The sequence below is a fragment of the Ylistrum balloti genome, unplaced genomic scaffold (assembly GCF_031769215.1).
Source record: "Ylistrum balloti isolate Yb309-2 unplaced genomic scaffold, AGI_CSIRO_Ybal_v1 Utg369766, whole genome shotgun sequence".
NCBI lineage: Eukaryota > Metazoa > Mollusca > Bivalvia > Pectinida > Pectinidae > Ylistrum > Ylistrum balloti.
Genome location: NW_026781962.1, coordinates 386786 through 413502, shown reverse-complemented (window position 1 = coordinate 413502; position 26717 = coordinate 386786). Strand labels below are relative to the sequence as shown.

Here is a 26717-nt window from a genome sequence, read left to right as displayed (position 1 = left end):
CAGGTTTAAGATTATAAATATTATAAATATCAGTATATATGAAGACATACATGGAATAGAAATTATGAGCACATTACAAACCTGACTGGGTCGGAAAAAAACGCGACTGACTTGTGCCGGAGTAGGAAGTTATAGACATCACACTTTAAAGAATTTAATTTTTACTACATGAAGTACAAGTGTGATGATCAACGTACATCAAAATGTCGTTATACGCAAAAAAAAAAAAAAAAAAAAAATACCAAGACGTCAATAAAATCATAATACAAAAACAAATAAATAAATTAAACAAAAATTAGGACAGAAAGGGAATTAAAGATTTGCAGAGAGACTCATGAGAAGGACAAGGAGAATAAGACAAGGTGCTCCAGAAGGATAATCGTTTTCTGTTTCATCAATGACGAGATGTAAATTGTGGTCAAAGGGCAAATCAAGAAGGTAATGTCGCGATACCAAATGAGAACAAGGGAACCAACATCAAACACATCCAATATTTCTCATGAAGATCAATATGATACCCGAAAAATTTTCACATCTTTTTCACCAATTTAAACACATGTTAACGCTATATGCTCTTCAGTATATTTAGTACAGTTATGAAAAATGGGCATCAAAGCGTCGTAATACAAAGATGGCACTAAGTACAAAAAAGATCTTCAACAATATCAATACATTAGTAAGAGGATATATAATAGTGTCACGTAAAAACACAACTAAAGGACATCATAACATTGCATTACAATGTCAACATATTTTCACGGAAGACAATCGACTTTTAGATCAATTACTTCTCTGTAAATGAGTTTGATATGATACTTTTAACAGATGAAATAGTTTCGATAAATTTGTTATCATACACCTGATGTTGTAAACAAACATTTTACAAAATATCTGAAACAAAAATACTCATCAATGCAATAAGAATATAAATACATTAATATAGCGACATAACTTAAGATGACATATGAATGATAACATATTTGACTATATGCTTTAACAAACGGAAGTATAACGCTTCGATGAATCTAGAGTACCTATGTCCGTACTTCACCGATTCATTGCATCATTTATCGATCTAAAAACAGACGACTGCTTTTGGGGTTACCGTGTCTAATTATAGAACATATTGTACATATGGATAATCCAATAAATCACTTGCTGCAAGACCTGCTTTATCAAAAAATGTGTTATGAATACATATAATACATAATAGAATCATGTCAGAACAAGCATGTAACGGTTTTTGAGATAGGATTCATTGCATTATGCCCAGTTTCCGAAAAGTTGTTATATGTATTCATTGTGTGCATAATTAGCATTAGACGCAGGGGAAAGTATAAAAAGATTATTAAGAAATCACGATCCAAGCGCTGTATTGACGTATGTCTGTCCAGTAGAAGTATCGGCGTAAATATTGGGAGGTGCTACAAGGGAAAGGTCAAGGCTGGCGTAGTTCTCTGGTTTTGACGTCACGGCTTCCGTATTCTGTGGCTGTTTCACTAGGGCAAGACGTCTGAAATACATCATTACAACATTCAAGCATCATGCACGTGCTGACTATTCCTTCTGACCGATTCGCAAATGCCGATTGAAATTTGCGACCATATTTCAAAAAGCTTTTTTACTTATTAGTTAGTTAATTTACAATATTTTTTCAAAAACTTTAAACAAAATTAACCCATATGTTTGCGTATAATATGCCACTAGTGTAACAAAACCTTGGCTGTTTTTCATTTGCTCCGGCAGTCAAGTTTCTTTTGTGATTAAATAAAATTGACAACTACATAATGACATGAATTAAAGATCTGAATCGGTCCTATATAGTAGCACGTTACTGGAACCAAGAGGATAACATTAAGATTATGTGTTTCCTTAAAAACAAAAATCTGACCAATATTGTCATGAAAGATTACCTGTGAAATGTCATGATATTAGATATACACGTTTTTTTCTATAAATGATTACCTGTACATGTGTAAGGAAATTAGATTTAAACGTGACCTTCTATAAAGTGTTACCTGTACAGGTGTAAGGGTATTAGATATATGCGTTACCTTCTATAAAAGGATTACCTGTACAGGTGTAAGGATATTAGATATATGCGTTACCTTCTATAAAGGATTACCTGTACAGGTGTAAGGATATTAGATATATACGTTACCTTCTATAAAGGATTACCTGTACAGGTGTAAGGATATTAGATATGTATGTTATCTTATATAAACGATTACCTGTACAGATGTAAGGGTATTAGATATATACATTACCTTATATAAAAGATTACCTGTACAGGTGAAGGGATATTATATCTATACGTTACTTTCTATAAAGGATTACCTGTACAGGTATAAGAACATTAGATATATACGTTACCTTCTAAAAGGATTTCCTGTACAGGTGTAAGGATATTGGATATATACGATACCTTCTAAAGATGAATACCGGTACAGGTGTAAAGATTTAAGATATATACGTTACCTTTTATAAAGGATTACATGAGCTACAACGGAAACACCAATCAGCAGCGTTGTTACTATTAATGGGGCGACCACAGCACCTGTATACCACAAATGGATTATGATATGTCAGGTCTTTTAGGTACAAGATTGCTATTAATATTGCAATTTCTGATGCTAACATTTTCATATCCAGGCGTTCCACTTTGAGCCTAGCATAGCTCCTTATTTTGCTTAACACTATAGTCTGGGATGAATACCGCCAAAAACTGATAAAATCATACTGTAAAGTGTGAAATCAAACAGATCAGTATTTCTTTTTATCTCGTTTACGTATCAGTAGATACATTGTATGGATACATATCCAAGCCGCAGGGGGTTGCTACGAAATATGTCAAATCTGTCTTTCAGATTCATGATCTGGCAAAACAGAAGCTATCAAAATGGAAATGGACTAGAACGTTTACAACGATAAAAATATGATACATACTCAATGGATAACCGTGTTCCTGATGTAGTTGAACACATTCTTCCAGGCATGATTTGTTAGATGCAGCTTTAAATGTAGTAGTTTCCCTTGTGTAAGAAGTTGTCTTCCTTGACTGATTAATTGTTGTTTCACTTGATGGACGGGTTGTCGTCCTCTCCCCTGACCGAGTACTTGTGATTAATTTCATCATGGTTGTGTGGGTGGCTGGAACGGTGCTAGTTGTTGTACGCAGAGAATTTGTTGTTGATTGGCTTGATAGGGTATTTTGTTTGTAACAAGTAAAATGCATGTCAAGAGGATTTGCGTTATCTGTGAAAAAGATTTTTTCTTTGTTTTAAAATCACTTTCGACAAAAAAACCAAACACTTAAAAATCAAACAACAACAAACTTTAAATTTAAGAATAAGTATTAAACATTTTCTTACGATGTTTGATCTTAACTGATAATTAAGAATCACCTCAAGTACTTACCTGATTTTATATAGATACAGTGCCCAGACTGCCAATGTGTACTGTTGTCTGCCCTTGTTAGCGTCAGATGCAACATGTCTGTCGTCCCAAAGTTGTTGAAAGGAGTAGCAGGGATTGGGACACAACCAAACCGAGAAAATCCACTAGATGTAGTAGATGTAATACGAAGACGACTACCACAATAAGACAAAGGTGCTATTCTCGGGTACTCCTCTACTCTTATTGTTGTTGTTGATGTAGATGGTTGTGATGTTGTATCCAGGGTAACAGTACAAGTACAGCTGTATATATCCGGGTTTCCTGTATCCCAGGTGTCTATCACCACACGTGTATTAGTTAATGATCCACCGCCACACATCCTCATTACTGTAAGGACAATAGTAATAACATGATCAGCATGTAAACATGCAGATTGCTCTATATAATGACATCTTAAAACTTTTCCCATGTGTATTTTTAACTAAGGAGTCGTTTTCAAAAGCCCTCCCCTCCCAGATACAACAAATCAATCAAAATATGGGTTCCTTTCTGCCGTCACTCTACATTACATTACATTACATGAAGACCGGAAATAATACAATGTTTCAACACTTACAGATACTGCTGTTAAAAGGGGGAAACGCATATTTATTTTAAAGTTCCACTGTGGTAGCGTTAATCAAGCTAAACCTTAATGTTATACGCTCTGGTCAATGATGCATTTTGTAAATTGCATTATTGTGTTAATATACTAACGGAAAAAAGAAACTGTGCATCACTAAAATTTAATTATCTCAGAAACTACAGAACGTTTCTCAATAAAATTTCATGGGCATATTTATCGTGTCATACCACACGCTATCACGTGATTAGGTCTCCTACCGCACGTGCATTTTGCGACCTACCCGGGCAATATGATCAACACCTAATTGGAAGGCAAACACGTGTAAGTGAATACCTATCGTTATTTTTGTGTCAATATCCCTCTGTGGGTACCATATGAACCAAAAAACATCCTAGTTTCAAGAAAAAGCGATTTCTGATAATGCCACGGTTGACGGAAAATGAGCGTTTGCGGATAATCGGCATGTTTGAGGCAGGAATGACCCAAAATGACATCGCACAGCGTTTCAATGCCCATAGGAATACCATACAGTTTCTAGCAAGACGTTATCGGCAATATGGAATCACTCGGGATAGACCTCGTTCAGGACATCCGCGTGTGACGTCACATCAACAGGACAATTACATACGGTTAACGCATCTAAGGGATCGTTTCCAAACGGCCAGTTTAACGTCTAGGAACATTCCTGGACTAAGAAATATCCACCCAAGAACCGTCCGTAACCGATTGAGAGAACACGGAATCCGGCCGCGACGCCCCGCCATACGTCCTGTATTGCAGCAACGTCATCGCCAAGCAAGATTAGCGTGGTGCTGTAGGCATATCCGATACACCCAACGTGAATGGACGGGTATTTTATTCACGGACGAGTCGAGATTTCACTTAGACAGCAGTGACGGCCGTAACAGAGTGTATCGCCGTGTTGGAGAACGATTCCAAGATGCCTGTGTCGTAGAATGACGTTCTTTTGGTGGTGGCAGTGTTATGGTCTGGGGAGGGATCACTACCCATCGCAGAACTCCTCTTGTGTTAGTCCAAGTTAATTTGACCGGGATTCAATCGAGCATGTGTGGGACGAAATGGAACGTCGTCTACGTCAGCTGACTAATCAGCCAATGACGTTAAATCAACTCGGCCAAGACTTGATCAGCGTGGAACAATATTCCCCAGCACTTCTTCGGCACATTAGTTCGCTCCATGAGACGTCGTTGCCAAGCTCGCATTGACGCAAACGGTGGACACACTCGATATTGACATTGAGAACTCGGTTTTGACCCCATAAGGATTTGAACCCCTGTGGAATGAATTGTTACTCAAATCAATTTAAAAAATCCATATTGATTTTGTTGTAATGAAATCAATAAAGCAACATGCAAACTTTTAACCTAATATTATAAGAATTATAGATTTTATAAACCTTTCTCCGGTTTCTTTTTTCCGTTAGTATATATTAGGCTTTATTGATGGTATTCATGGTTAGACTCAACTGACTATAATCTCAAATCACATTTTGAAAATTTTTGAAGCTGTATTGTTGAATGTCAGTACTAAATGCCAATGTGTACATATAAAGCATACAACATTTTGTACATGCTATTTATAGCCAATTCATTTCATATGAACTTTTGACGTCAGTATTTCAGTACTCTTAGTAATTTTAGTTTCTGTATCCTTTTATTCCTTATATTTCCAATGTAAAATACTATTGTCCTTCATACAATTATACAAGTATCAATTATTCAACTGTACTTTATACCATGGTAGAAATTGTCCATAGCAGTCTGGTCAGTACATGCCGTTGTGTTGATACCTGCAAGAGATACTCTATAAATAGATGCTGTATAACATTTACACTGATGGACGAATCAATACAAATGATCACGACACTAAATGTTCACATGATGTATTTATCAAATTGAATAGATGGTAGCATACGACAAGGACAAACAAATCAAATTTTGTCAAGTAGATTTCATTTAACGAAGAATAGAACGAAAGGACATTTTGAATCTGGTAAGATAACATATGATTCCAAAACATTAAACTATAACATCTAATCAATATGGGCAACGAAATCAATTTCAAAAAGAAATGTAAAACACATCAAAATGAACTTATTCATAAGGATTGGACTGATACTAATTATATACATAAAGCTAGTTGATTGTACCACTACGATGATGTTCAGTACCAAAGTATAGGTTAGTGTTTAACTTACTGGATATTTTTCATCTATGTTTCCTTTTATTGAAAACCACAGTAAATATCTTCTATGTTTTGATTTTATAATAGATACAGTATTTAAAAAACTGTCAATATTCACATTTTTTCCAAAACTAAATTGACCATTATTATTTTTGAAAGCAGTTAATCAAGATCTCGTAAAACTTTTAATAAAATTTACCAGTCTTCTACGTCTACTCTAAATATAGACACTGTTGAAAACTACCTCTCTGAAATTTACTTCCTCTTTGCTATTACCTGTGAAATGTGACATTACAACCACAATCATACATGCATATCCCAGAGAATTGGATCTGTTTCGTCTATCTGTCATTGTGAATGATACTCGAAAACGATACTATTGGTCCAGGAAATGATTTAACCCAAAATTCAACTATGACTACATCCAGACTTTGAAGAAGGAAGTAACTGTACTTCTGTTGAAAGCCTGTACCGGATCACGGCTAACTGAACATAGATACTTTGTGTTCCGTTTATAAGGTATGTGTGGTGGAGTGTGTGTATGTATAAATGATAAATGGGTAAACGGTCTTATCCGACCAGATCTAATATAGAAATGTCCTCGTATTCAAAAGGCTGACTTTTCACTTGAAAAATACAACTGACAATTGAGAAGCTTACAGTTGGTGTTGCAAGCAACAAAAGTCCCCTGACATGTTATTATTAGCATTTCTAAAGCAAGTTATCTGGAAACCAAAAATCTATTATTAACAAAAGTGACCTTTGTAGTTAACCATTTGACCCAAAAACAATCTAACATTATGTCTCCTACTAAACTAACATTGTATCAAGTTTCAAACTAATCGGTCATCTCTTACTCAAGTTATCACCTGGAAATCATCCGGACAGACAGATAAAATAGTTCCTTCCGGTTTAACCACTTAAGTGTGTTTCGCATAACGTATATAGTAATTGGAATGTTTCAATTCATTCGAATAGCGATTTGGTTCAGAAAATGGGTAGTTAAGGCACTCCCGATCTGTTTTTTCTGGGTTTCGGTTTTGACATTATTTCCACCAATGAAGTATTCTTACTTCTCTTGTTTAAAACCGTAGTACGTTAATATCACTAACAAGTCACAGAAGGAAGAAACAGCTGTAAAATGCAGTTATACTGAAAATTCACTACTTGTTGCTTCTCCATCTAATTATTTTGTATTAAAAGATGCAGTTCAAGTATTCACTACAAATATGTAGTCTCCGAAGTTTATAGTAATATCCCCTCGTAAGACGGCCCATGTGTGGCCATCCTACAGTGTGTTGGTGAGTTGCATATGTTTTGAAGTAACGTAACGTAATTCTCTTTTAAAATGTGACTTTAGATTAAATATAGTAAAATAAGTATTCGGCATTGTCAAAAAATAACGCGAAAAAATTCTATTCGGAATTGTATTAATACTTAATTCCCTAGTTACAGCGCAACACTCAATTTCATTTCAATTCGTAAAGCATAAATCATGCTAATGTACTATAATAAATCGACGACGGTTGAGACAAATTCACATTAAAGAAGAAAGGTAGCTCGAGTTTTGCAAGTATGTTATATCACAACTTTACATTTGTGCTCTGAAACTTCTTAAATGTCTCCAGTCACAAACTATTGCTTGTAGGAATCGGTGATATCACTTAAAGTGTACCCTGAGAGTAATTTTATATTTAGATATAATGTTAAGAATGCCGTAAAAAGGTCAAGGTCGCCTGGACCTGGTCAGTCGGAGTGCGTTTGGGCTCTGTGATTTCGTCCAATTTGGCTATATTTCCAAAAACAGGAGATGTTCATTTTTGGCATGCAGTAGTGTGAAGTATCGGTGAAGCCAATTTTTATTACCTTTTCTGTGAAAGTCTTTGGAAAAAGATGTTTTAGGAAAAGACATATAGAACAATGGACTGACAACTGGGAGTGACGACTGTTCGCGCGCACTAGTATTGTGTGTATATATTAGTACTGTACTTTACCTGCACGATTTAGGAATAAGATATTTAGATTTGATAACCATGCCGTGATCGAGGACCAGTGTGGGAAGCGGGAGGACGGGAAGTAAAGGCCGACCCGTGGATATTGTTAACGAACCAGTAGAGAAAGACAGGGTAAAGGAACTTTTTCACATGATATCAGCACTGGTGACCAAATCTGATATGGATAAGATAATGGACAGAAAGTTGGAAAGATTAAGAGAAGATATTAGGGAGGAGAACCGTGTGTTGGTGGATCAGTTAGAAGGACGAATTTTCGAACTTGAAAAGGAAAACGATGTTCTACGAGACAGGGTGGAGAAGCTGGAGGACCATGTGAGAGAGTCCGAGAAATTCAACGCCTCTCTTGACTATAAGTTGAACGACTTAGAACAGCACGGCAGAAAAAATTCCATCCGTATTGTTGGACTGGAGGATACTAATGAACGAGAATCGGTGGACGAATGTGTTGGAAAAATTGTGACTTTTGTGCGGAACTCCCTCGGAATCGACATAGAGCAGCAGGACATAGACATTGCCCATAGGGCGATACAACAGAGAGAAGCCGCGAACCATAATCTGTAAGTTAACACACAGGAGGAAAAAGACTGAGATTCTCAAAAACCGTCGGAAGCTAAAGGGGAAGAAACAACTGGTGTTTGAAGATCTGACAAGAAGAAACCAAGAGATATTGAAAGAAGTTTACAGACTTAAGAGTGTCAAACATACCTATAGTGTGGACGGAAAACTTTTTGTAGTTTTGTCAAATGACAAGAAACGTAGATTGCGTTATGACACAGAATTAACAGATCAATACTTGACGGAGGACAACAATTTCAGGACGGAACTTTTCGACTGAAATGTTAATATCTTGTGAATAGCAAGCGATGTGATCGATGGTGGATTTAGGTACGACTCAGTACCACCAGAGAGGGACTTTCTCTGGTTTTATCGATCAATCCTTGGTGATATTTTTTTCTTACTCTGGCTTGTGTTTGTGTGTGTTCTTTATGTGTGTTTTTTATTCTAAGTTAATTGTGGATGGTATACAGTGGGGAAAAAAACATATAGACCGGTAAGTCACTTATTTTATCAGTATTACTATTATTTTCAGCGTATCATATATTTTTCTATTTATTAATATTATTATGTGGTACTAGGTTTATCGTTTCTTCAGTTGCATGGATTGGTGGTTATTTTTCTCTGTTGTGTTGAAATTATTGAAGTTGCTAGTATCTGTGCGTTTGGAATTTTCCGCATTTTATTTTAACTATTATTATAGATCCGGAAAATAATAAACGCCGTTTTCCGTTGTTTAGAGTATAGTATACTACTTCCGGTGTATACAATATTTTTGTTCGCTTGCATGTACGGTACAGATTTTTGCATGAAATGTGAGTGCGTAAGTGGACAGTTGCACCTGTAGACCTTTTTATGGTATGTTTTTTATTTCTCATCTTTTCTCTTCTCCCCATCTTTACTTCTGTACTCTTTGGCTGGGCTAGAAAATGTATTTCAAAATGCTGTAAACGTAACATGATTGGGGATGTATCCATTTTGTCTGCGAATTGTCAAGGCCTAGGGGATAGAATTAAAAGGAAAGACCTCTTCTCGTACTTAAAAGCTAAGAATTATTGTATTTACTGTCTGCAAGACACCCACTTTACGGAAGAAAATAAAAATTTTATTAGAAATGAATGGGGGTTTGATTGTTATTTTAATTCCTTTAGATCAAATTCAAGAGGGGTAGCTCTTTTTATTAATAATATTTTTGAATTTAAGGTTAATAAAGAAAAGAAAGATAGCTCTGGGAATTTCTTGGCACCTGATATTGTATTGGAGGGTACAAAGACTACATTAATTACTTTATATGGCCCAAATATCGATTCGCCTATCTTTTATGATATTTTAGCTGATACCATTGAGGAATTTGGTAATGATAAGTTCATTATATGTGGTGACTTTAATTTAGTTATAGATCCTGGCCTAGATTATGACAGTAGCTACAAGACGATAAATAATAAGAGGGCAAGGGAGAAAGTTTTGGAAATTATTGAAAGTCACTCCTTAGTTGATATCTATAGGGAATTGCATTCAGAAAGAAGATATACATGGAGGAGGAAGAACCCACTGAAACAGGCTAGATTAGATTTTTTCCTTATTTCAGACAATTTACTATCGAGTGTCACTTATGCAACTATTGAACCGGGATACAGGTCAGATCACTCATTTCCTTTACTTAAATTAAAATTTAGTGAATTTAAACGAGGAAAGGGGTTATGGAAACTTAATTCATCTTTGCTCTATGACGAAGCATATCTTAACTTGGTTAAAAGTGTTATTTTACAGACAAAAACCCAGTATTGTCTTCCTGTTTACAACAGAAACAATATAATTAACATTCCAGATACTCAAATTGAATTTTTAATTGATGATCAACTTTTTCTTGAAACATTGTTAATGGAAATTAGGGGCAAGAGCATTTCTTATTCATCATTTAGGAAAAAACAGCAAAATAAAAGTGAAGATATTATTAATAAAGAGATACAGAGGTTGGAGGAACAAGAGCAAGTAGATACTGAAGAATTAGAAAATAAGAAGAAAGAATTAGAAAATATTAGACTTAAGAAGATTAGAGGTAGTATTGTAAGATCTAGGGCAAGATGGCAAGAAGAAGGTGAAAAGCCGACTAAATATTTTTTTAATTTAGAAAATAGAAATTTTATCTCTAAAATAGTACCAAAAATAGAGAAAGAAACTAATGTCATAATAACACAGCAGGAGGATATTCTTGAGGAGGTACGTTCTTTTTATGAAAAATTGTATGATGACAGTAGTGAAATAGAAGATGTTGATTTTACAGAATTTTTAGATGTATTTGATGTTCCAAAATTAGATAATGATGAAGCTAAAAATTTAGAAGGGTTAATTACTGTAGAAGAAGCAGCAAAAACTTTGAAAAACATGAAAAATAACAAAAGTCCAGGTACAGATGGTTTTACAGTTGAATTTTTCAAATGCTTTTGGAAACAGCTAGGAGTTTTTATTGTTAGATCAATTGATTTTGGATATGGTAAAGGTTTGCTTTCTGTAACACAGAGACAAGGTCTTATTACTTGTATTCCCAAGGGAGATAAGCCCAGACAGTTCTTGAAAAATTGGCGACCCATAACATTACTCAATATTGTTTGCAAAACAGCTTCAGGGTGTATAGCAGGTAGAATCAGAACAGTTTTAGATAAGTTAATTTGTGAGGATCAGACAGGTTTTCTTTCAGGTCGCTATATTGGAGTAAATACTAGATTAGTGTACGACATTATGCAATATGCAGAAGAAAGATATATTCCAGGAATGCTATTAATGTTGGATTTTGAGAAAGCTTTTGATTCAGTTTCATGGAAATTTGTTGACATAGTTTTAAATTATTTCAATTTTGGTCATGATATTCGAAACTGGGTCAGATTGTTTCACACTAATGTTACTGCGGCCGTAAATCAGGTGGGCAATCTATCTTCTTTTTTAAATATTAAAAGAGGCTGTTGTCAAGGTGACCCAATAGCTCCATACCTTTTCATACTATGTGTTGAAGTATTAGGCATCAGACTTAGAAATAATAGTAAGATTATAGGTATCAATGTGAATAACTGTCCCATTCTCCTTTCTCAATACGCAGATGACACCTCACTTATATTAGATGGTTCGAAAATGTCTTTAAAAGAATCTATTGTTGAATTGAAATACTTTGCAAAGATATCAGGTTTAAATCTTAATGTCGATAAAACCCAGGTAATTTGGGTAGGTAGCAAAAGTTACAGTGACGATACTTTTTTACCTGAATTAGGCTTGCAATGGGGAAGGATCAAATTTAATATGCTAGGAATAGACTTTAGTGTGAACTTACATGAGATCCCCAGATTAAATTTTGATAAAAAAAATAATTAAATTGAAAACACTCATTAAATCTTGGAGTAGAAGAACACTTACACCTATTGGTAGAACAGTCTTAATACAATCACTTCTTCTTTCACAGTTCAATCATTTATTTATAGCTTTACCTGATCCTGATGAGCAGTTTTTGAAAAATCTCAACTCAGTCTTATTTAACTTTTTGTGGAATAGTAAGGTGGATAAAATTAAGAGAGATATCATCACCCAGAATTATTATGATGGTGGTCTTAAAATGGTTAATGTTAGGTCATTTATAGATTCTTTAAAATTAGGATGGATAAGAAGGTTATATCAGAAAACATCTAAGTGGCAACATATTTTTGAAACATTTACAGACTTGCATAAGATATCTACATTTGGTAATGCCTATATTCAGGATTTCAAAATAAATGCAAAAATATGTTTTGGAAGGATGTGTACAAAGCTTGGGTTAGATTTAATGATTCAGATGCAGTAAAGGAAAATATGGAAAACTCAGTTTTAACATCACCATTATGGTATAACAGGAATTTAACTATTGCGAAAAGTACTATTTTTTACAAGGCTTGGTATCAGAAGGGAGTAACAATAATTCATGATTTAGTAAAAGATATAAACACTTTCTCTTTTTACACATTTCAAGAATTTACAGAAATTTATCAAGTTAAAACAAACTTTCTTCAATATAATGGTGTGATCTCTGCTATTAAATTATTTCTAGGAAAGGTAGGTTACAAAAAGCAATTAATTTGCTACCCAATTATCCCAAGTTACATATTTTTTTTCTTGAAAAAAGTTATGGGGACCAAGGATTTATATAACCTAATGGTAAAACACAGTCATGTTTCTACAGGTAGGAAGAAGTGGGAAGAAATATTTGAAGATATTGATTTGAACTGGACTGATATTTATAAAAATCCCTTTAGAGCTACAAAAAATACAAAGTTACAGTGGTTTCAGTATAGAATAGTGCAGCATATTCTAATAACAAATGTATACTTGTTTAAAATTGGGTTATCAAATAATCCTATTTGTCCTCTCTGTAACTTGGAGAGAGAAACAATTATTCACATTATGTGGGAATGTCGAGAAACTCAGAGATTTCTGTTTATAGTTGAAACAGTCTTTGATGCACTTTTGATACCATTTTCATTTAATAAGAAAAGTTTTCTTTTTGGAGTTACCTCGAGTCATGAGAATGTTTTAAGAAATAGGGTGGATAATGAAATTTTAATCATGATTAAGTCTTATATATATAAGACAAGATGTCTACATAAAATTCTAAATCCAAATGCTCTGATAAATTCAATTAAAGAGCATTACATTTGTCAAAAATATATTGCAAATAGTCAAGGTGACCATGCACGGCAGATTTTAGAAAATGAATGGAGGAAATGGAGAAGGTTATTAGAATTTGGGGAGAATTAAGTTGTAATTTGTACTGTTTTAATCAGTTTGGTTGTGATTATGAGGGCCTTTTACTTATCAAGTATCTATTAACATTTTACTCCTCCTTGCAGACTAATTTAAATTGTGTGTGAAAGCATCAGTGATAAGGTAATTATTTTACCATATGCATATATGATTTGATTTTCTTTTTAAATGCATACCTAACCCAACCACTCCTCTCTCTCCCCCCTCTCTCTCTCTCTCTCTCTCTCTCTCTCTCTCTCTCTCTCTCTCTCTCTCTCTCTCTCTCTCTCTCTCTCTCTCTCTTTCAGTATCTTAGTATTAATAAAGAATACCTCTTTCTGCAGTGTTTTTTTTTCACTTCTGTGGAAAGTATGAAGATGTGTGTGAGGATGTATGTACAATGTATGTTTGTTACAGTATTTTTGTTAATATGGTGATTGTGTTGATAATATTAATGCTGAGAAAGTGTATGAGGAAGTGAGGGTGTGAAAGATGTATGTGTGAGGATATGATTGATGAAAAATTATGATTATATTGATTGACAAGTATAAATTGAAGAGTATGATGATGTTGTTAATGATGACGCTATTGATAATGATGATGACGATAATGTTGATAATGAAGATGATGATGGAATGATGGATGACTACGATGTTGGTGTTGATGATGATGATGATGATGTTGATGATGACTGTTGAGGATTGTGGATGAAGATGTTTGAATGATTGATGATGATGAATGATGATTGATGATGATGATTGATGATATTGGATGATGATGATCAATTATTAACATGATGATGATGATTGTTGATGATATTGATGATGATGTTTGAATGGATGATGATGATGATGATGATGATGATGATGATGATGATGATGATGATGATGATGACTGTTGATTGTGGTTGATGATGATGTTTGAATATGGATGATGATGATGATGATGATGATGATGATGATGATGATGATGATGATGATGACTGATGATTGTGGTTGATGATGATGTTTGAATATGGATGATGATGATGATGATGATGATGATGATGATGATGATGATGATGATGATGATGATGATGATGATGATGATGATGATGATGATGATGATGATGATGATGATGATGATGATGATGATGATGATGGATGATGATGATGATGATGATGATGATGATGATGATGATGATGATGATGATGATGATGATGATGTCATGCTCTATATGATCTTTTTGAAAAATAAATGAAATATAAAAAAAGAATGCCGTAAAAATAATAATAACGAAAACCCCGTCAAAATCCGTCGCCCCAGTGTCGAGTTATTAAAGCTCAAAGTTGTCGATTTTCACCTGTCCGCCAAGACCTAATCAGCCGAATCGTCATTTCCGCGGAATCGAGGCTCTTCTACTCGTGACGTCATAAGTTCAACAGAAATGGCAGCCAACATGACCGACAGTGACAACGACACCGCATCTGATAGGGATTTAAATATGAGTTTTGAGGAGTCTGATTATGGTGTGGATGATATTACTGAAGACGGAATCCAGCCCTACCGATTTGAACTGGAATTACAAGACGATGTATCCAGTGAGGAGGAAAATGACCCTTCGAAAAGTGACGATCGCTTGGGCAACATAGATTGGCACGTACTTCACTGGGTCTTAAAAGTAGTCGTGAAAGTAGTCGAACAGTGAATCGTCGTTTCAAAGAAACAAAATAAAATTAGGTTTGATTTTGGACTAATTTTACTATCTTCAAGTCTCGATCAACAATTTCTGACGTCGGGAAATCGGGTTTGTGCAAGACTATGCATACATTCACGAGGTGTCGGGAATTTTCGTACCGAAGAAGTTTCGTCCGAGGGGAATTTTCTTTCCAGGGGATTTTCGTAGCACCATGGATAGATATAGATAGGGTGTCAACAACCAATTATAACACCCTCCGCTGTGTTGACAATAAAAATTTGATGTTTTAGAAGTTTATACAATTATTTGACTGGTTTTTACCCTAGCACTGGTACGCGTCTGTTGTTAGCCGACAGGCGTGTCGCCTCACAGGTGTCACAGTTGTTTTTTCCAGCCACAGAGGTGCTAATTACCTAACCTGGCACAGGTGTGATTATGAGTTTAGATGACATCTCTACACTGTGAACTGTGTTTACAAAGCAAGATTGGTGATCTTATTGTTATTTTTACGATCGCAAAATGGCTAACTAACTAAACAACATCGTCTGCTGGAAGATCTAAAAACCAAGTAAACCTTATACAAACAACATACACACATAACCTATTCTATAAATTCTAATAATTCTATACTATATAGTAGTAGTATGAAAATTCTCGGGATGAAAATTCCTGTGACCCATTCACGACTAGGCCTTCTCCGTGTATTAGGCATTCACGATTACGAAGGAATAATATTCCAACGACCGCCAAAGTCATAGGCTAGCCTATCAATTTAAAATGTTTAGTTGTAGAATTAATAACAAAATATCAACCTAACAAATATACTTTTATTTAATCAACAATCAGTTTTATTTATCGACGTCATGCATCGACACCCCATCTGTGTTAGTGTTAGAACAACCATACACACCGCTTCCCTCCTCGATAGGAAGCCATTTTAGCGGATTTAAGCGCTAATTCACCGACCCCTCGTTCACTACCTTAGATATTGCGAAGATGTGAAGTACTTTCACGTAAAATAAACAAAGAAATTACCACGGAAAATCCCAAATTAGATCACAATCGCATGTAGCACAGTAAAGACAATATGCCTGCATCAACAAAAGCGTTGAACTTATGACGTCACAGGTTTGGGTGCCCGAAAACGAGGTCAACGCCTTTCAGCCAAAGGTGTGTTTTTCAGAAAAGTCGCAATTTCTCAGTAACGGAACATTCCACGGCATTCGCGATTTCGGCATAGTGTATTTTATGTGAAGAACTATTTTGCAAGGTCAACATAGCTGACCTCTCAGGGTACACTTTAATAGATAAGTGAGAAGTTTTGAAGAGACGGCCATTTTATTTAAATTCACTCGAATAACTGCATTTCCAAATTATATCTGTTATATTATATCTAGAGTCGCGCCATTACAATGCAAATTGTAACCTTTGACAAGTTAAGTCCGACTACAGGAAGACGTTTCATAGATCTCTATCACTCAGACGCTTAATATTCATGGTGACAAACCAAGTACATTTCACGTGTACCAACACACTTTACAGTTCTTATAGTTCTTCATTTGACCTCGGCCTAGATTTGGTCTCACTCTGACATTTTGTTGTCGTTTTGGTTACTTTGAGGACAAAGGCAGAAAAAACCTTTTTTCACGCTGTCCCCTTTATATTTTCTTATCAACTCCACTTATCACAAAATCAGCTTCCGGTACAATATCCGGATTTAAGTATATCAACAATGAAGAAACCAATTCCGGATTGGAGTTATCTCCTCTTAGACCAGTATTTACACTGTATTGTATATATAACAATTTATAGCAGTTTGGTTATGAAAAATATATATGCTTACAGGTATATATATTCATAAACTACATAACAATCATATTAACAGTAGAGAAATAAAAATTGTGTAAATAAAAAAATTCCTCTGTGATTGTCATGGTTACCAACACAAGAAATGATTAAAATGCAACAAATACAACCAATTTAGACTTCACACTACAACTTTGTAGAAGAATTATTTTCTGACCACCTGTCTTAAAATCAACAACGCTGTCATGGTAACAAACTTCTTACATTTCCGCAAATTTCGAGACTGCCCAAACAGTAATCTCCAACACAATGCAAAAATATTCTGAAAAATATGACATCCCACATTGTCCACTTCAACGTGACAAAACCAATTTTAGCATGGATTTATTTTTTTAAATCTTAATTGAAAACCTTATGATGGGGTTATCTAATGAACAAAAATATCACCTATTTCCTGACCGAAATATTATGTACTGCTACCATAGCTTCGTGTATGTATATAATAAATTTCGCACGTCTCCAGAACTTAATTGCAGTTTTGCTCTCACAAATTAAATGACACATGGCACATTCAACTTCAGAGAATTCATACAGTATGAAATGCTCTTTATATGCCTGTGGTTGCTACGTTATTAACCAGTTCTCTCTAGGTCTATTCACTTGTGAGTCTTTTGTACAATCTTTGAAAACATGACGTTACTTGTAATGACCAATATCTATATGGCACGTGTCACCTATAAAGTATATGACGCTTATTCTTCCGGAACGCCTGGTCTTATTCAATGTTCTGCGTGTAACGTGTTCTTTTGATCACTTTCCTTTTGATAGATTTTGCTACTGAATTAAGGCTTGTCATATCACTTTTCTTCTTTTCTTCTGTGTTATATTCATTGTTCTTTACAATAAGGCAATTTACACACAGATTTACTGTCGAAAGTTTGAGTAAACTATACACCATTTAAAATGTCAAGGGCAGGTAGTACTGAAAAATCATGTAATTACGACGTGTTCATCGCCTCATTGACGTAAGTTTGTGTAGAAGATATTTCCTCGTACGTATTTGGAGGTTCAACACGTGACTGATCAATAATGTCGTAGTGGGCAGGAAGCGGGGCAGTCATTTCATGTTTCTCAGGTCCCGATTTACTCACCAGCGTACGTGGCCTGGAAAATTGTATAACAAATAGATACATATGTTCTACTGTTCGAGCGATAAATAAAAAAAAAAGTTTTTCGCGATGAATGTTAAATACAGTGAAAATATATGTGATATTTCCATTCAATGAAAATGCTAAGTTGTCTTATTTTCCTTCATTTTTGACAAATCAGGTCACGGTATTGGCAGTGATAACATTGTATTCTACCAGACTGTATTGCAGACTTCAGGAACAACTCTGATCACATAAAAAGGCAGGTAACTTGTTTTATTGTTGTATAGTGATACCGACCAATATTAATAAAATGATTAATTCATGTAATGCATTTACTAAGTTAAAGTTTACATAATTAAAGGTTTATATCTTTGGAAAATATGTTATCCATCGACGTAATAATAATGGAATGATCATAGAGACAGATCAGACCGAAACCAACATCAGTGACGGATTGGAACAATGCAAAAGATTGTTTCTTGCCGAAAATATTTACTTTTCAGTTGGAAACTGAAGGAAAACTTCCCAACCAAATCGGTCAAATATAACATAAACAAGGAAAATGTTAGTGTAAAGAGTGAGAATTCGAACTAAACTCGAAGACATTCATATCCTCTGCTTATATCTAATATGTGTATATTATTTTTCTATTGTAATAAGATAAGGATTAAGATGCTGAATTCCACAAACTATAAAAACATGTATTGAAAATGAGAAACAAATCCTGCATAGACAGGGGGCCTTCATAAAGATGTTCGATTACTATCCATTGAAATTACTTCGTAAACTGAAAGAAATGGTCTTAAGGTGAGGAATTTGCAATAACACATCAGTTTAAAGACAGGTTTGACTGCATTTCAAACACAAAACCACGGAAATATACACATACCGTTTATAAATGATGACATTTGCTACGGAAGCCAGAGTCATCAACAGCAACGTTATCACTATTGGCACGATAACAGCGACTGGAAAAGGTTAATATAGAACAAATAATCAAAAACACGTGTAATGCTTAATATACGTGCACCTTGTGCAAACTTCTTGGGTTCGATTTCTACCGTGTATACGTCATACTTTACTACTATTAGATATGTCTCTGTGTACCTGAACTGAAATTATTTAGATATGTGTCTAAATCACTATTAAAGATGTTCCGAATGTAACACGGGGATAACAAATTTGTTATACAAAATTCTTACAACCTATTGTTTATGTTTTACTAAACCGAGGATACAATAAAAACTGGACGAAATGACCTTATTAAAGCAGAAGATCTAACCACCTCGTAAACAAGTTTATCCTCATTATATAACAACAGAAGCTGGCACGATATTATTGATAATAAATTATTCATTTCAGCAGGAAACAAACATCTCTTTTTGATATGCAATGTCGTTGTTCGTAACATCGGTTTTGAGAGAGAGTAGCTGCCTGTTAAAGAAAATGCGGAAGGGGGGAGGAGGGGTGCCATATAAAAGGGGAAACCAAAACGTTATGGAGTGAACAGTGAAAAATTTTCGAAAACAGATTGATCTTTGTCTCTTTAAATATAATGAAAAAAAATCAACCAAACTGGTATGTGCTTTATTTTGAAAAAAAAGTATTTATATTACAGATAAATTACTACATGAATGGTAAGTACATTATTGCATTAAATCTATTTGTAATAGAAGAAATCTCACTGAATACGTAATCATGTATCTAACTATTCCTATTATGATGCAACGGTGACCGTTTCCAGTTAGATAATAGATCGTTAATGTAGAGTAAATAGAAGTACAGAACTGTACATACCTAATGGACAATCAAGTTGATGGTGGCATTTACAACGTCCTGACATGATATCAGTAGTTGTTGTTTCCGTTGATGATGGTAATTGTGTAGTTGTTGTTGTTGTTGGTACTCTTTTTGTCGTCGTCGTCGTCGAAGATAGTGTAGGCGATATCGCTGGTTTCTCACAAGTGACGGTGACCTTTACATCTGTCATGTCAAACTGTACATTAAAGCATGACGCAGTTCAATTCATTATTTCGCTACATTGTAATTCTGAACTTGTGTTCCATTCAACTGTCCGCTTTTAGTTAATCTTCAAAGTTTTATACTTAATGGCCCATTCCGAATATATGATTTCAATGTTTTGACCGTCTGATCAATTCTAATCTAAGCGTTTCGAGGAAAACATAAAGATAACAATTATGGTAGATATTACATTTTCAATTAGTGACCTTTCTGGGATACGACAAGTTTGATATTCAAAACTCGCCTATAGTATGCATTGCTCTATGGAATGTCAATCGTGATTTGTATAACTTTTTGATTCTACAACGATGAGATCGATTAAAGGGGTATACATTCCAACTGAAAGGTCTCCCAAACGGATAATGAATTAAACTACGATTAGAAAATTATTGAAAGAGAATATTCATTAATATCATTAACAAAGAAACTCTATCACATTTATTTACGCGATTTAAAAATCTGCTGATGAACTGTCAATCGAAACCGATCGCAGGATTTGGCACGAGGGACATGCACAGTCACACCAGTTGCAGCGCCAACTGCAGTAGAAAATGGTTGAACGCGAAAGTGAGAGTGAGGCTAGAAAACATTGAAACATGTGCTTTCATTATCTCAATGTGTATACAAAAGAGGGTTTACGTGCAAGTGGTTGGTATTACGCCTCTTGTATTGTATATATATTATTGATAGCCTACTAAGATTCCTCTGACGATCCGTCTCCAGTTTCCGTCGTTTCTTTGCTGATGCGGTTATAGATGGCCTTCCCCTCTTTCATTTTGCCGCGGAATCATCCATGTTTTCTTCTGTTTTTAGCACGTGCGCGATATGCGCATGTCCGAGATATGGTTGCTTCTTCGCCGCCAACAACTTTACAGAATATATCGCGTCCCGGCGTTTATTCTTAAATCAAACTAAACAAATTGATAGCGTAACTTGTACATTTTGGTTATTGCGGAAAGTTCCTGAATCCCGGGATACAGGGAAAATGAAATAATGCGCAAAGTTGTTTTAAAACGTAAATTAGAACCAAAAGTTCGTATGAATACCCGTTGAAGCAAAAGTTGGTAACCTTTCCGGAAACCCTACTGTGTTTGTCATCATTAATTCCAAGTACGGATCACTGTTGTTGACATTTCTCTTGTTATAGGTACACAGTGATACTAATTAGATTTTTGTTCTTTGGGTAGTAATATGTAAATTCAGTTTGCACTGTTATTATACCATATCAAAAACATTGTATTAGCTTATAATGTTTTATTGGTTTTTTACCTGACTTAATCAATATACAGTGCCCAGATTGCCACTGGTTGTCAGGGTTTGATCTGGATAACGTTATGGTCAAAATGTCGTTGTTGGTAAAATCATCGATGACATTGCCGGTGATCTGCTGGCATCCGTATACAGTATTACTATTAGTAGATTGTCTGGTAAATCTAAGTACACTTCCACATATAGACGCCGGTGCTGTTCCAGGATAAGCATTGATTTGGAGGTCGAAAGGGCCTGTAATGGCCAGTTTAACGGTACACTGACAGCTGTCATAGTCTAACACTCCAGTATTGTACGTGTCCACCACTACACGTCCAGCAGACATCGTCCCGCTACTACACATCAACAACACTGTACAAAACAAAATGTATCACGTTAAACACCTTTCAAACATCATTTCAAATAAATTCAAATCTAGCATAGCTCGAAACAAGTATACTGATCGGAACCATTTCCGTCAGAGAAATGAAAAAATATATTATGAACTGTTTTGATTGTTGAGTCGAATATTTTGCAATAATTTATCTATAAAACTTTCACCTTTCTCAATCTGAATATGAAGTTTCATGAAAGAGTAATGCGTTTCGTTTGACAAATGATACACAATGCACTTCCTTCATATAACTATGTTTTACAAACGCTTTTAAGTTTACCAGTGACATTTTGACATAGCGACTTTTACATATAAACTTGTTATTAAACTATAAACACATAGAAAGATGTAACTGTTGTATTAACAAACCATTTGTAAACCCATCTAAATCAGCTGCATCAGTGCAAATGGTGGCCCCAATACCTGCAACATACGTATAGATTATGAAATTGGTACTAAAATCATGCCCGTGAAAAATTGCATGAGAGAGTAACTTCAACCGAAATAATTCGTTATCAATAAATCCCTGTAAGCCTTACGTAAACGAAGGAAAGTAAAATGAACTTAAACAAATTGTCAAGTGTGGTTGATTACGAATCGTCGTGATGATAAATTTTGATTTTTTTTCTCAAGAAATCGTGGTACTTTGGGCATTGCTAACTGTAAAAGAGATGTTTTAGTGACGGGTTCCGTTTCAGAATATATCGAAGTAGAAGAGTTGAAATCCGTCATTTCGGCTAATTCTATCCTTTGATACATAAATATTTTATTTAAAATCAATTATATAAATTGGATTTGTGACCTAAGTAATTAAATACAGAATTAGTATACCTGATGCATCATGTGACAGTTGTAATAGAGTAATTCTAGTCACGTAGAAAAGGTCACAATAAAATTGTACGATACGCCACAGCGGAAGTGACGTTACACCCTTTTTAATTTTACTGCTTTTAATTTAGGGTGTATAACCGGCCTATATAAACGGGTGTATTGTTCAAGTGTGATAGTACTGAACATATTGCCTACAAAACAACAGTCTGCAGCTCTCTCCGATACCAAACACAATTATCGCTTTGCGATAATCCATGTTAAAAGAATCACTGTGTTAGTGCAGTGGCGGATGGAGTTATCTTCTTGAGGATAAAACTCAAACTTCACAGCAATAAAATTATTTTGGAAGTGATTCAAATAACTCTACTTGTTCACCTCGCTTAAATGCATATGCGCAGCCAGACAGATGTAATGAAATACAGAATACCACACAATTATTGGACCATGAATACCATAGCAGTAGCCTTGCCAAATATAGCGATATTCCATTTAAAAGAACATAATTTACTCCCGCGTTGATCCCACGGGTTATGAAATCCATTAGTAAAATGTACCGCCAAATACAGGTATTTCATCACACTGTGTCTGTATCTCATGATTCTGAGCATTGTTTACAAACAGAATGCATATCCATATATGATACAACAGGAGGATGTTATTAAGATGCCTGTTATATGTATATAGGTATTTCATGCTAAATATAGCGCAATGTAGTCAACACAAAAACGCTCCATATTAACACATATGATTCCTTTGTGCTTAAAGCATACGCGAGCGAAGTAACATATATATCCAAACCGATCAAATTCACAAAATATGAACTACATATAAGTATCACAATTGTTATAGAACAACATGAAAGAATAAGATACATTTGTCTGCTTTTTACAAACTAAAACTATATTGAAATAGTTATCGTATAAAATATACTCATCCTATTGTCTATTAATTAATTTAATATTCCATTACTTCATCCAATCATTTCACGTGTAACAAACACATATACTAGTCCTACATCTAGTTTTCTTTTAACGAGTTCAGTTTTATCTTTCAGCACGCAAGAAGAATTTAATAGAAAGTATTTATCTTGATAGTTTTGAGGAAGAGGGAAGCAGTCTCTCATTTTGAAGCCAACTGCTAGATAACAGCCTTCTTTATCTACTTTTTAATATACACACTGTTCAAAATAACACTGAAGTATTTACTTCCTCATTGCTATTACCTGTGAAATGTGACGTCACAACCACAATCATACATGTAAATCCCAGAGAATTGGATCTGTTTCGTCTATCTGTCATTGTAAATGATACCTGAAAACGATACTATTTGTCCAGGAAATTATCAAACCCAAAGTTAAACTATTACTACATCCAGACTTTGACGAAAGAAGTAACTGTTCTTCTGTTGAAAGCCTGTACCGGATCACGGCTTACTGAACATAGCTCCTTTGTGTTCCGTTTATAAGGTGTGTGTGCTGGAGTATGTATGTGTGTGTTTAGAATGAAGCGGTGAAAATTAAGCACGGGTGTACATACATTTCTTGAAATAGATATTATATGAGTAAACGGTCTAATCCGACCAGATCTAAAATAGAAATGTCGTCGTATTCAAAAGGCTGACTTTTTACTTGAAAAAGACAACTGGCAATTAACAAGCTTAAAATCAATATTGCAAGCAACATACGTTCGCTGCCGTGTTATAGTTAGCATTTCTAAAGCAAGTTATCATCTGGAAACCAAAAATCTATTATTAACAAAACTGACCTCTGTAGTTAATCGTTTGACCCAAAAACAATCTAACATTATGTCTCCTATAAAACTAACATTTTATCAAGTTCAAACTAATCGGTCATCCCTTACTCAAGTTATCACCTGGAAACCATCTGGACAGACAGACCGACGAAATAGTCCCTTCCGGTTTCACCGCTTACGTGTGGGTTTCCTTTTTGACATTATTTCGACCAATGAAGTATTCTTACGTCTCTTGTTTAAAAACGTAGTACGTTAATATCACTAACAAGTCACAGAAGGAAGAAACAGCTGTAAAATGCAGTTATACTGAAAATTCACTTGTTGCTCTCCATCTAATTATTTTGTATTAGAATGTGCAGTTCAAATATGTAGTCTCCGAAGTTTATAGTAATATCCTTTCGTAAGACGGCCTATGTGTGGACATCCTACAGTGTGTTGGTGAGCTGCATGTGTTTTGAACTAACGTACCGTAACTCTCTTTAAAAAAGATTTGAATTTAGATAAAATATAGTAAAATAAGTATTCGGCATTGTCAAAAAAATAACGCGAAAAAAATTCTATTCTTAATTTTATTAATACTTAATTCCCTGGTTTCAGCGCAACACTCAATTTCATATCAATAAACAATGAATCATACGAATGTACTATAATAAATCGACGACGGTAAAGACAAATTCACATTAAAAAGGAGAGGTACCTCGAGTTTTGTGAGTATGTTGTATCATTACTTAACATTTCTTTTCTGAAACTTCTTAAATGTCTCCAGTCACAAACTATTGCTTGTAGGAATCGATTATACCACTTAATAGATAAATAAGAAGCTTTTGAAGAGACGGTCATTTTATTTAACTTTACGGGAATAACTGCATTTCCAAATTATATCTGTCGCGCCATTACAATGGAAATTGTAACCTTTGACAAGTGAAGTCCGGGTACAGGAAGACGCTCACACGCTTAATATACATGGTGACAAATCAAGTACATTTCACGTGTACCCATAGACTGATGATACAACCTTATTAGTTCTTCATTTGATCTCGGCTTAAATTTGGTCTCACTCTGACATTTTGTTGTCGTTTTGGTTACTTTGAATACAAAGGTAGATAGACCTTCTTCCACTCTGTCCCCTTTATATTTTTCTTATCAACTGCGCTAATCACAAAGTCAACTTCCGGTACAATATCCGGATTTAAGTTATAACTATATCAACAATAACGAAACCAATTCCGGAATGGATTTATCTTCCCTTAGACCATGATATAACAAGATATCTCACTTGCCAGTACTTACACTGTACTGTATATATAACAATTTATAGCAGTTTGGCTATGAATAATATATACTTACAGGCATATATATTTATAAACAATATTACAATAACATTAATAGTAGAGAAATAAAAATTGTGTCAATAAAAACATTCCTCTGATTGTGATTGCCATGGTTACCAACACAAGAAATGGTTAAAATGCAACAAATACAACCAATTTAGACTTCACACTACAACTTTGTAGAAGAAATTTATTTCTGGACACTTGTCTTAAACTCAACAACACTGTCATGGTAACAAGCTTCTTACATTTCGGCAAATTGCAACTCAGAACGCTTTCACAGCATGACCACATGTAAACCATATGAAAATTTCATTTCCTTTAAAACTAGTTTTTGGTGTGCAGACAGAGATTCGAGAATGCCCTAACAGTACTCTCCAACACATTGGAAAACTATCATTCTGAAAAATATGACACCCCACATTGTCCACTTCAACATGACAAAACCAAATTTAGCAAGAATTTATCATTCTCTTTTTAATTTTAATTAAAATCCTTATAAAGGGGTTATTTATGAACAAAAATATCACATAATGAATTTAATTTTCACTACAAGTATGACGATCAACGCACATCAAAGTGTCGTTATATGAAAACGGCAAAGAAAATACGAACACGTCAATAAAATCATAATCCAAAGTCACATTCTATACAAATTATGACAAAAAAGAAATTAAAGAAACATTTGCATAGAGACTCATGAGAAGAAGAATAAGACCCGGTACTGAGGAAGGGTAATCGTTTTCTGTTTCAGCAAAGGCACCTAAAATGTAAACTGTGGCCAATGGCCAAATCAAGAAGGTAATGTCACGATACCAAATGAGAACAAGGTAGACAACAAAGGAAACAACAACAAGCACGTCCAATATTTCTCATTTGGATCAATATCATAACCGAAAAATTATCGCATCTTTTTCACCAACCTGTGTCTCTTCATCTTGTAAAAAT

The 26717-nt window shown here is 34.7% G+C and overlaps 1 protein-coding gene across 1 annotated transcript; it reads left to right on the top strand.

Moving 5' to 3' along the window:
- Positions 1–8400: 8400 nt before the first annotated feature.
- Positions 8401–14255, top strand: LOC132543810 (coiled-coil domain-containing protein 1-like). Its single transcript, XM_060207329.1, has 3 exons — positions 8401–8798; positions 10719–11203; positions 14116–14255. Exons 1-3 carry the CDS (start codon positions 8401–8403, stop codon positions 14253–14255), a joined length of 1023 nt encoding a protein of 340 aa, XP_060063312.1.
- The last annotated feature ends 12462 nt before the right edge of the window (positions 14256–26717 follow it).

Coding starts and splice junctions, on each gene's coding strand:
- LOC132543810 (XM_060207329.1), top strand. CDS start 8,401: ATGGATAAGATAATGGACAGAAAGTTGGAAAGATTAAGAGAAGATATT. Junction 8,799..10,718: donor GAAGCCGCGAACCATAATCT/GTAAGTTAACAC, acceptor TTCATCATTTAG/GAAAAAACAGCAAAATAAAA. Junction 11,204..14,115: donor GAAAAATAACAAAAGTCCAG/GTACAGATGGTT, acceptor TATAAATTGAAG/AGTATGATGATGTTGTTAAT.